The following is a 13,296-nucleotide window of genomic DNA, read 5'->3' as shown; positions in this document are numbered from 1 at the left end:
CTGCACATTTTGAGTGGTGAAAGGTCAAGGTCATCCTTCAAGGTCAGAGGTCAAATATATGTGGCCAAAATCGCTCATTTGATGAGTACTTCTGCAATATTGAAGATAGCAACTTGATATTTGGCATGCATGTGTATTTTATGGAGCTGCACATTTTGAGAGCTGAAAGGTCAAGGTCATCCTTCAAGGTCAAATATATGGGTCAAAGTTGCTCATGTAATGTCACTTCTGCAATATTGAAGCTAGCAATTTTATATTTGACATGCATGTGTATCTCATGGAGCTGCACATTTTGAGTGGTGAAGGGTCATGTTCAAGGTCATCCTTCAAGGTCAAACGTCATATATGGGGACATAGTGTTTCACAAACACATCTTGTTGTTTAGTATTCTAGGTTGAGTTTTCAATTATTTTTGCTAAATATGATATTTACTTAATTCACTATTAAGTTTTCGCGTGGGTTTTGCTGTATTTAATTATAGTAACTGTTGTTATATTTACTTCAAATTTATAAAATTACTTAAAAAAAATTAAATACCGAATTCGAAGAATTCTGCATGTTTGGGGCCTTGTGAAACAAGTTTACACAAATAAATGTAGCCAACCTGCCTACCCACATTTTTGTATGCTTAATGTGGAAACATAATGACATTTTCTTGTTTGCCTAAAAGACTATCTGATAATGTACTGAGTTAAATTTATGTATTTTACTTGAACTGCTGTATGTACATTGATATATTATTGTATTGCTTTGATTTGGAGGAGGGAGCTGATACTAGTTCTGAACTTCAAAACATAATACAATTTTTTCTTTGCAGGTAAAGGAGATTTTCAGGAAGATTAGAAATATTATGTTTATTTTTGCTGACTGTCATTATTCTCTTGATGTTTTATCACTATCTAGATTAACTGAAAACAGAATACCATTTCTGATGTAATCTTTTTCTGAATAGACAGAAAGCTGTGGGAAGCTGTTAGCAGATTGACATCGTGTGCTCTTCAGTAAAGAAAATAATTAAGATCTTTGGTTTGAGTTAGACCTAAAATACTTGATATTTTTTACACAGGGTTACATGTATTTCTTTTCAAGAGTGAAACACAAACATGTAGGTTGGCAATGGTATGCAATGGTGAGAGGATTTTTGAACTTGCTTATGAAGATCAGTTAGGTCAAACTATCTGTAAGAAGAGGTTTTCTCTATGAAATATTAGCCTCAACACTTACTATTTTACAGATACAAAAGTAGGTGTACTTTTAACTTAAAACAGTTCATGTAAGCAATTTGTATGTAATTAACTGTGCAAAGGAAGTGTATTTCAGACTCTTTGATAGAACTTCGGCAACTGTATGCGTCAAAGTGTAGACTGTAGGTGGGCATGAAAATATCTTTGTAACAGTTAAAATGGAGAATGAAGCAACAAGTGAATTTTGGTTGATCTAGGTTGATTATTTTTTTAAAGGGGGGGGGGGAGGGGGGTTGTTGGGAAGATAAGGCTATTGAGCAAGATAAATATGGTTGTTAATTACCAAAATTCTTTGTAATATTATTTCCTGGATTAATTTCTGAGCTCAGTATTTGTTGAACAGCCCTCCCCATTTCCAATGCTGGCAAACTTTGGAATCCCCCTTTTAATTCAAATGTCTGTGTAACTGGGAAATGAGAAGCAGCTGTGCATTTAATGGTTGACTGACATCCCAGCTTGGCATCTGTGTAGCCCTGTGGGTTCCTTTTTGGCCTTGCTGTGGGGATGGAATTGTTGTGAGGGTTTTCTCAGTTCCCACTCACAGGCATGAGGGGTTTAATTTTTTCCACTTCTGTGATGTATTTATCATTTTGTTTCGTGTAAAATATAAATGATCAGTTCTGACTTCCATTAATTAACCCTTTCCCACTCAGAAGCAAGATAAAATGGCTATGTGCAAACAGCATAAAACCAGAACAGCCTGCATGTAACTCGCCAGCTGTTCAGGTTTTATGCTGTTTGCTGCTGACCAGTATCTTATGGTTGAAAATAAGCCTTTAAAACTTGAATCTAGTAACTAAAGAAAGGTATTTAATTAAATGTAACTTTCTAAGGGACTACAAATGCATCAAAATAGGTATCTAAGTGGTAAAGGTATTAGATTTGAAGAAAATGTGAGACACATGCCCATTGGGAAAGTAATTTGTATCAATTTAAAGCTATAAATGTTTCCTTCTTACATGTTTGATTTTATATAATGTATGTCCTCAAGGGTGTATATTACACATGACAATAGATTTCCTATTGACCATCTTAGATTGAGTGAACTATAACTGATTTATAGGGTTTTATATTTCAATTCATGCATACATGTATTAAAAAGTCTATTGTTCGATTGTGTTTATAACAACACTGTAAGAAATTAAAAGGAAATGAAAAAACACTGTTTACTGAAGGCCATTGTATTAAGTTACAGATATAGGCCGAAAACTGTCCATTTTATACAATATTTGACGGACTGAGGTATGTAGCGTGGAAGATTGTTCGATACATTAAATATAATGGAAAGTTAGGGGCTTATATAAAATAGCACTTAAAACATTACCAGCATATTTCCTACTGCCAACTCTATATAGTACTATATATTGTTGATAATACAAGCCAATACTATGCAAATATGCCTGATAATGAACTCAAACTGTCAAATATTAAATTTAAGGTACAGCAACAACAATGGTTTGACGTCACAGCTATGTTTTAATTCATTTGATAGAACCACACATTTTTATTACACCACACAATGTGCTATGGAGGACATCTTACTGAATTTATTTAGTAGAAATATTTAATTTTTATGTCCCCCATCACTATATTGGGGGACATATTGTTTTTGCCCTGTCTGTTGGTTCGTTTGTTGGTTTGTTTGTTTGTGCAAACTTTAACATTTGCAATAACTTTTGCAATATTGAAGATAGCATCTTCATATTTGGCATGCTTGTGTATCTCATGGACATGCATATTTTCAGTGGTGAAAGGTCAAGGTCATCCTTCAAGGTCAAAGGTCAAATATATGGGTCAAAATCGTTCATTTAATGTACACTTGCAATATTGAAGATAGCAACTTGACATTTGGCATGCATGTGTATCTCATGGAGCTGCACATTTTGAGTGGTGAAAGGTCAAGGTCATTCTTCAAGGTCAAAGGTCAAATATATGAGGACATAGTGTTTCACAAACACATCGCTTCTTATCAAATATGATTGATGCCCCAGGAATCCATGATTCAAACATTGTGCATCTCATTCTTGAGGATTTGTTATAGCTTCTTTTTATACAGGTTTACATGTTACTTTGGGCTCTTATTTTCACTGCACAGCCACCATTGTAATTGTCCTCTGATGTTTTGTATATGCACACATTGGTAGTATAATTGTAGCGCAGAAAGGTTTATAATTAAGTGGATGCTAATGAATTATAATTGTTGTTACTTTTGTGTGAACATTGTGATGTTTACAGCTTCTGTATACAGATTCATTTATGCCTGAATAATAATGCAATTTTATGTGGGCTTTCAAGTAGGACACTGTTACTTGATAAACTGTAATTATCTACACTTAAACAGAGTGATTAATACATATTTCAACTGCAATCTACTCCACTACCCCTCCCCCAGCTGTCCCAGCCGTCCCAGCCAACACATCACATGGGGGATGTTGAGTCACACAATGTTATTTAAGAAGTCAATTTTAACAGAATTTCCTCATTTCACAAGCAGCCTTAGGCTATTAAATGTTTAAAGCCTAAGTAATTGATAACTGTTTTCAGTCTGTTATACTTACAGAGGTTTTCATGCTATTTCAAGTGTCAGATACTTTAACCCTTTGCATGCTGGGAAATTTGTCATCTGCTAAAATGTCGTCTGCTGAATTTCTAAAATTAGCATTTTCTTCTATTTTTTTCCAAAGAATACTATCAGAATAGCTGTGGCGTCTCATCTGGATCCAAACTGTTTGCAAAGGCCTTCAAAATTCGGTTCCAGCGCTTAAAGGGTTATCAACAAAAATATTGCTACATTTATGTAAAAGAAAGATATGGATTTAATTTTCTTTAGAATGATGCTTAGGGGTATATTTTAAATTGCTTGCTTTGCATATTAAACTAGTCATGTACATGTATAAATCACCAAAACAGGTCCATTAAATATGCAATAATATCTGTTTAAAAAATAGACATTTACATTTTCATCTTACTTGAATATTTGGTGTATTGTTATTTTAATTAAAAAGCCAGTTTTCATCATAGTGGAAGTCTTTCATACATATGTAAGCCGCTTCATGTAAAAATGGGTCTTAAGCAATATGTGTCCAGTGTAGCTCCAGACAGGTGTATGTAATTGTGCTGTAAGATCAGAAGGTACATTGTCCAATGTTAAGGTACACAAGGTCACATGAGCAGACATGATAGCTTCAGACCTGTCCTGGAGCTGCGTTGGCTGCACATGCTTTAAGACCCATTTTTGCATGAAGCAGTTCATAAATTTCTTTGTGAAGTAACAATTGGTTCCGACTGCTATTATTTTGTGTGAACGGTGTTTCCTTTTTATTACTTTTATTGAGTTTTAGACAATAAATTACAAATAAAATTATTACTCTGCATCTTTGAATCTGTGTTTGAAGGTTTGTTAAAATAGTGGGTTGGTAAAATGGACCACCTGTGTGGGATTATATGATGTTAAGTCTAACCATCTTTATAATCATGAACATTAATAGTTTGTTTGTGGAGAAATCATATCAACTACAAAAATATTTTGGTGTAACATATTTTTGTTTGGTTGATAATTAATTCTATTAAGCAAGTTAAAGTGATTTGAATGCAATTTGGTGTGCATAGTCTGCACAATGTGTGCAAAAGATCTTGCAGAACATGTCAAATTATATGCTTTCATGGTAAAACACGTAAGTATAAGAAGTGAAGACACCTAGTACTTTTTTTTCTTAGATAAATGACTTGAAAAACATATACCAAGTATATTTATTACATCCCAGATGTTAGCCAGAACGTTTTGAAAACGCAGAACATTTGAAAAACATTTGAACTTTTTTAATCATCATTTCTATATCATGCTCTCTTTTTCAAGCCCGCTTGCAGATACAGCAGTCGCAATTAATGGTCAAGTGTATATGGCTGCAACAGAGCTTGTCCTGACTGTAACTTTATCCTTTATGCAATTTAGTAAAAAGTTAACACAAATGACTGACATCATAAGACAAGGGTCTGCCATTTTACACCTGGCTTTCTAGATCAAATATCAAAGTCATACTAGGAGTTCAAAAGTCAAACGTTGTCATTTTTCAAGCAATTTTAAGATAACTTATAATCAATGAACACACCATGAGGAGAGGGCAAACCACCACATCCACCTCCTTACCTCAAAGGTTAAGGTCACACTTAGAGGTCAAATGTCAGATTTTGTCATAAAACAGCTTGTCAGGCTGTCATTCATCATGCAAATAAAATAACTTACCATAGCTGTCCACAATAAAAAGAAGATGTGTCACATGTAACATCTGTGTCAAAGGTCAAGAGTCGAAGGATGAATATGGCCCCAAAAACTATTCTGGACTGTTACTTAATCATTCTTCATTTAATTTGAAAGCAACATATCACAATGCTCCACATGTGGCGATGGTGTGTCATTCCCTGGGCAAAGGTAAAGGTCACACTTAAGGTGAGAGATCAAACATGTGCATTATGCAGTTGCTTGATTATTTCAAGTATTATTGGCCATGGGCTCAAAATGTTGCAGATATTCATCTGGTTTTGTTGTGTCAAAATAGTGATGCCTTTTTATTAGCTCGACTAATATATATAAAATATATATAGTGGAGCTATCCCACTCACCCAGGCGTCTGCGTGAGCGTGCAAATGTTAAAGTTTTCAAACTATCCCAAATATTTTCATTGTCCCTTGACATATTGCTTTCATATTTTGCATACTTGTTTACCAACATGACCCCAACTCATAAACAAGAGCAGACAACTCTATCAAGCATTTTTTCATAATAATGGCCCCTTTTCCACTTACAATATGCAGCAAATGTTAAAGTTTTCGTACTACCCCAAATATTTTCTTTGTCCCTTGACATATTGCTTTCATATTTTGCATATTTGTTTACCAACATGACCCCAACCTATAAACAAGAGCAGACAACTCTATCAAGCATTTTGTCATAATTATGGCCCCTTTTCCACTTAGAATATGCAGCAATTGTTAAAGTTTGCGTACTACCCCAACTATTTTCAATGTCCCTTGACATATTGCTTTCATATTTTGCATTCTTGTTAACCATCATGACCCCAACCTATAAACAAGAGCTTACCACTGTATCAAGCATTTTGACATAATTATGGCCCCTTTTACACTTATATAATTGAACATTTTGCTTAAATTGCCATAACTTTTTTATTTATGATCACATTTTATTATTACTTTGACAAAACAACACTTACCTGAATACCACAATGGATTCCACCCAAACAATACCCCACGCCCCTACCCAGAATCCCTTCCCCCTCCCCCAACCTCCCCCCCCTTTTTTTTTTTAAACATCTAATATATTATCACACCCCACATTATACCCCCCTCTCACCCCCCACCCCCCTACCCCCACCCCCCCCCGAATTTGTTTTTTAGCCGGATTTTTTTCAAAAAAATCTCGGCTTATAGATTGATGTTGTCGGGCGGGCGGGGGGGCGGGCGGGCGGGCGGGGTGGCGGCGTGCTCGAAAATGTTAAAGTTCTTATTTCATGGTATAACTTTGGTATGCTTGGACCTAGAGTCTTCAAACTTGACATGAAGGTTGGCCAGGATTAACAGATGACCACTGGTCATTTCAAGGTCATTCATTTGAAGGTCAAGGTCACTGTGACCTTCAATATAAAAAATGTTAAAGTTGTTATAACTTTGGTATGCTTGGACCTAGAGTCTTGAAACTTGACATGAAGGTTGGCCATAACTAGTTAGTAACCACTGGTCATTTCAAGGTCATTCATTTGAAGGTCAAGGTCACTGTGACCTTGAATGTAAAAATGTTAAAGTTCTTATTTCATGGTATAACTTTGGTATGCTTGGACCTAGAGTCTTCAAACTTGACATGAAGGTTGGCCAGGATTAACAGATGACCACTGGTCATTTCAAGGTCATTCATTTGAAGGTGAAGGTCACTGTGACCTTCAATATAAAAATGTTAAAGTTGTTATAACTTTGGTATGCTTGGACCTAGAGTCTTGAAACTTGACATGAAGGTTGGCCAGAACTAGTAAGTAACCACTGGACATTTCAAGGTCATTCATTTGAAGGTCAAGGTCACTGTGACCTTAAATGTAAAAATGTTAAAGTTGTTATAACTTTGGTATGCTTGGACCTAGAGTCTTGAAACTTGACATGAAGGTTGGCCAGAACTAGTAAGTAACCACTGGACATTTCAAGGTCATTCATTTGAAGGTCAAGGTCACTGTGACCTTGAATGTAAAAATGTTAAAGTTCTTATTTCATGTTATAACTTTGGTATGCTTGTACCTAGAGTCTTCAAACTTGAAATAAAGATTGGCCAGTACTAGAAGATGACCACTGGTCATTTCAATGTCATTCATTTGAAGGTCAAGGTCACTGTGACCTTAAATGTTAAAATGTTAAAATTGTTATAACTTTGGTATGCTTGGACATAGAGTCTATCTATCTGCTAGAACTGGTGTGATAGAAACCTTTTGGAGTGATCATAAGGCTGTCTGGATTTCTGTGTAGGTATGTGAAAGCAAAACAATAAATAGTATTATTTCATCTAAGTTTATTTTCTTACATTTGATAATGAAATTGATGGAAACTTCAAACAATATGTTACTAATTTGCTAATAAAAAAATTGAGATCAAACTTTCCTAATTGTCAATTCAAGTTCATATTTGTGACCTTAAATGTTATTGTTGTTCATGTATATGCATGCATTCAAAACATAACACAAGGTTTGCTCATGCCTTGAAAAGTACTTACATTTCATTTTGACCTTTGAACAATATTTCAGTAATTTAAGTATTGCATTGACAAAAACACGAAAGGTACTTTCCTGTCATTTAAATAAAAAATCCGGCTTCAATGCGGTCATCTCCGACCGCGGAACTCTTGTTTAAACATCATCTAATAAAATACTACACCCCACATTATACCCCCCTCTCACCCCCCTACCCCCCTACCCCCCCCCCCCCCCCCCAAAAAAAAAAAAAATTTTTTTTTTTCCTTTTTTTATTTTTTAAAGATTGTCTAAAAAATTATTGAATATGAACTATTTCCCGATGAAGGCTTACATTATACTGTCAAGCACTAGAATAGTCAAGCGCGCTGTCCTCTGACAGCTCTTGTATATTTTGTAATAAAATCGTGTTTTTTTTCTTTTCTGTTCAGACATCCGGCAGCAGTTGGGAGAGCAGTTGAAATGCCTCGAGGGTCGACTCGAGACCCAATGTGCAATGGTGCAGGAGATCCAGGACTTTTATCGACGCAAGGCGGAACTCGAGATGGAGTACTCACGTAACCTCGACAAACTCGTCAAGAGCACCTGGTCTAGACACAAGCAAGAGAAACAGAGGTGAGCAGTCTGCAATTGTTCAGTCCACCTTATTGATTGGGTCATATAATTGTTCAGTCCACAGAATTGTTAAGTCCCCATTATTGTTCAGTCCACATTATTGTTAGGTTCATATAATTATTCAGTCCACATATTTGGTTCTTATAATTGTTCAGTCCACAGAATTGTTTAGTCCACATTATTTTTCAATCCACTTTATTGTTTGGTTCATAAAATTGTTCAGTCCACATAATTGTTTGGTTCATATAATTGTTCAGTCCACATTATTGTTCAGTCAACATTATTTTTCAGAAATCATAATTTTTCAGTCCACATTATTGTTCATTCCACATAATAGTTCAGTCCACAGAATGGTTCTGTCCAAACAAGTGTTCAGTCCACATTATTGAAATTAGTCCACATAATTGTTCAATTCACATTATTGTTCAGTCCACACAATATTTCAGTCCACATTATTGTTCAGGCCACAGAATTGTTCAGTCCACATTATTGTTCAGTCCACAAATGTTGAGATTTTTTAGAGAGGCTTTTTTCGTAGAAAACCGGAGGTATTGTCATAGCCTGCTCGTCGTCCGCCGTCCAGCGTGGTGCTAAATCCTTCACATTGGCTCTAAAATCAAAGTGCTTCCACCTACAACTATGAAACTTAATATGTAGATGCACCTTGATGAGTTCTACACGCCACACCCATTTTGGGTCACTAGGTCAAAGGTCAAGGTCACTGTGACCTCAAAAAAAAGCTTTCGCTGAGCGTGGCACCCGTTATGCGGTGCTCTTGTTATTGAATAATCTCTCAGCCCTGTCTACCCATGTAAGAGCCTCAATAAGCCTTAGGCGTTGAATACAATTGCTTGAGCTAAAATAATTGGTGTAAACTGTCACATGTTCTCTACACAAAGGGACAAACTTACAATCAGTTATTGCAGTCATTTGTAGTCTGCACCCTGATCTGGTTGCTTGAATCTATATCACATCATACAAATAAAATGGTCACTACACAAACATGACTTACATTATGTACAAAGCTGGGAAAAACACACAAGTGTACACACACTTTTATTGTAGTTACTTTATTACGCACTTATCCACTAAAGGACAACAGCAGTAATCTTGTTGTTTGGGCATATACATTAACCCATTTATGCCTAGTGGACTCTCCCATCCTGCTAAATTGCATCAATTTATTTCCAAAATTAGGGATGTCTTGTATATTTATTTCTATATTTATAATATTTCTTACAGAAATTCCTTTAAGCAAACAGCGCAGACCCTGATGAGACGCCGCATCATGCGGCGTCTCATCTGGGTGTACGCTGTTTGCAGAGGCCTTTTTTATAGACGCTAGGCAAAAATGGGTTAAAAAAAATTAACATTTGCAGAAGTCAGGAAATGACAAGGAATTGAATGTCTGGCTGTTTAGTTATGAATGGCCTGTGTGGTATATGCACAGCACTAGTTAGATTTCCATACTATGTGAAAACACTTCTATACTCTTGAAAGCTAAGTGAGTTTTTGATGAAAATTGATGCATAACACGAATAATTGATGTTGAAAACATGTTATCACTACTTCCTCACACTTAAAGCAGGTGCAATTGATTTTCAGTTCAAATACCTTAATGTGCTATTTTTATTACAGATGTATAAACATGCTGATTGATAAGACAACATTAAACATAAAGAAAACTATAGATGTGCTATTACTATGTCTTACATGCGTCACTAATGGCTGTTTCCAAAATAAGCTAAGCACTTAAACATATGGCAGCTAAATCATAGTTGAAAAAGCAAGACTCTCAGTGCAAAACTGTTTGAGGTTCATGAGAACATGATGACATTGCTACTTGGGGCTTAATGTTGAACTTTGTTTATATAAAATTGCAATGGTTTGTTCATTAGGCAATCCTTATTCCTTGGTTATCATAGTCTTATGTAGATGAGGTTTGAGTGTGTGTTTTATCTCGCCTGTGAACAGGATGCTCATAATTAGCTTTTGTTTGTTGTACATCTGCATAGAACATCATCAATATTTACCTTGTGAACACTAAAGGCCACATTTATTACCCAATCTTTATGTGACTTTTTGTTTTGTCCATAATTTTTATGATCTTCTAGTTGAAATCTGTGTCACAGGGGGTCAAAAACAAGGTAACTAAGGCTTATAATAGAAAAAGCTTGTTAACACTCTCCAGGTCACATTTTTGCACAATCTTGATGAAACTTTGTCAGAACCTTTATCCCAATGATGTCTCAGTGGATTTCATAAGTGGGTCACATTGGGTCAAAACTAGATCACTGGATTAAATTTATGAAAAGGCTTGCAACATTTCCCAATCTATTTTGATATTGTTCTGGACATTTGTCCCAATGGTATATTGGTCAAGTGTGAAATTTGGTCAAGTAGGGTCAAAAACTTGGTCAAATTATTAAAGAAAAGGCTTGTTAACATTGTAGAGGTCACACATGTCCAATCTTAATGAAACTTAGAACATTGCTCACAGATTTATCTTGGCTAATTATCAAACTTGGACTAGTGGGGTTTAAAAAAAATAGGTCACTGGGTCAAATTAAGGCTTGTGAGGTCACACATATTACCCAATCTTTGTGAAACTTAGTCGAAAGACTTGTGGTAAGGACATTTTGGCCAAGTTGGAATCTGGAACAGTGGGGTAACAAACTAGGTCAATAGGTCAAAATAAAGAAAGCACTGTTACAGTCACATTTATTGCTCAGTCTGCAGGAAATTGTCTGGAACATTTCTCCCACCAATTTTTTGGCCAATTTCAAAACTGGGTCATCTGGGGTCAACAAATAGGTCACTTAATCAATTGGAACTCTTACAGCCGTAGCAAAAAACTTTGTCAAACTTCTTCAAGTTCACGAGGTCAGTAAGCCCAAAATCGTCCAATGCGCCGTTGAGTTTGTGATGGTCACAGGATTTAAGAAAGCTCCTTGATAAGAAAAATTGCAGCCACTTAACTGTCAGTGTGATCATTCTGTTGTGATTTTGACATCAAGCAAGTTGCTTGAAATATAGATATATATCAAAATTAGTCCATGAGTTAAGTGACATTAACCCTTTCAGGGCTGGAACCGAATTTTGAAGGCCTTTGCAAACAGTTTGGATCCAGATGAGACGCCACAGAATGCGGCGTCTCATCAGGATCCAAACTGTTTGCTATTCTGATGGTATTCTTTGAAAAAAATCGAAGAAAATGCTAATTTTAGAAATTCAGCAGACGACATTTTAATAGACAACAAATTTCCCAGCATGCAAAGGATTAATATGGTTTGTGTGGGGGCTCCTGTTCAAGACAGGACTCTGTACTCAGAGTTATATATCTACTTTGAAACTTCTTGATACTTTCTGATGTGATGCTTTGTTCATTAGGCAATCCTGAAGCACATCTTTGCTTACCATGGTCATTGTTAGATGGGGCTGGTAGGAGTGAAATTTACATTCTAGATTGGAAGAATCCCCTTTCTCCTTTGTGTTTTCCAAGAAGCTTTTTTTTCTACACATCAATTGATTGAGCAGGAGAAAATATAATAAAACAGTTTTTAAAGAGGGTATAAATATGCATTCTCTTTTTTATGGCCTTACTTTTAAAAAGGTAAGAAGATCATACAAGATTATTATCTGGCAACATCATGTCTGTGAGAATCGATTTTGTTGCCACTAAACCAAGGCCATTAAAGTGCTGTGGGAACTGGGAGACTTTGTGCTGAACAGTCTTCAAGTAATGGCCTGTTACATTATAATTGCAGTGGTGTTAACATGATCATTATTGAAAGAAAGTCATTAAATATTGCCACTCAAATGGTGTATAATAATAATACTTATGCAAGTTTCTATGATCACCTAGAATTGCTATAAGTATTATGGTGTCTCAGAATTTGCTTAATTAACCCATTTATGCCTAGCGTCTAGAAAAAAGGCCTTGGCAAACAGCGTAGACCCAGATGCGGCGTCTCATCAGGGTCTGCACTGTTTGCTTCAATGAATTTCTGTAAGAAATATTCTAAATATAGAAATAAATATACTAGACATCCCTAATTTTGGAAATAAATTGATCCAATTTAGAAGAATGGGAGAGTCCACTAGGCATAAATGGGATAACCTGGTAGTTCTGCTGATGGTGAATGTGTTTCTTGATAGCTGATACAAACTACTCAATGTTGGGTTACCAATCTTAATTTTATGCAAATGGTTTACTTTTAATGATATTAAAAAAACAGCAATGAACAGAACAAATAATAATTGCATTGCATAAACCATGGCGAATGATTTTTCATCATAAATAAATTTGTTATAATCAGATTAAAGAAGTTTGTAAAATTAAATGTTGCTTAAAATAGCGAAAGGGTTCAAATGTATGGATACCACACCATCTAGAAAGAACTATTTTTTGCTTAGCTGAATCATTCGAAAGCTACAAATTGACAAGCAGATTTTTTAAAGGGATGTTTTTATGTGTAGATTACATTGTTTTCCTATTTTATTAGGGATTTACTAATGCAGCCTGTGTATGTTCATTGTATATTGGTAGTAAAATTTATTTAAATTCAAAGTCAAAAGTAATTTAACTTCCATTCACTGAGATTTTAACGTATTACATACAATTTAGACAGCTGGCTGGTATATTTTAAAGAGCTATGCACCTAATGCATTATGTATTTCTTATACACCGGAAA

At 35.4% G+C, this 13,296-nt stretch overlaps 1 protein-coding gene across 2 annotated transcripts in view; it reads left to right on the top strand.

The window, feature by feature from the left end:
- The window catches only part of LOC127879547 (SLIT-ROBO Rho GTPase-activating protein 1-like), a 73,225-nt gene that overhangs the window by 15,649 nt on the left and 44,280 nt on the right, over positions 1 to 13,296 (top strand). For both annotated transcript variants that reach the window (XM_052426471.1, XM_052426479.1), the window contains exon 2: positions 8,419 to 8,602. In XM_052426471.1, the coding sequence (XP_052282431.1) occupies positions 8,419 to 8,602 (184 nt within the window). The remainder of the gene's footprint in view (positions 1 to 8,418; positions 8,603 to 13,296) is intronic.

Source organism: Dreissena polymorpha, chromosome 1, assembly GCF_020536995.1.
Source record: "Dreissena polymorpha isolate Duluth1 chromosome 1, UMN_Dpol_1.0, whole genome shotgun sequence".
Lineage (NCBI taxonomy): Eukaryota > Metazoa > Mollusca > Bivalvia > Myida > Dreissenidae > Dreissena > Dreissena polymorpha.
This window is presented reverse-complemented; position numbering and strand designations above follow the sequence as displayed.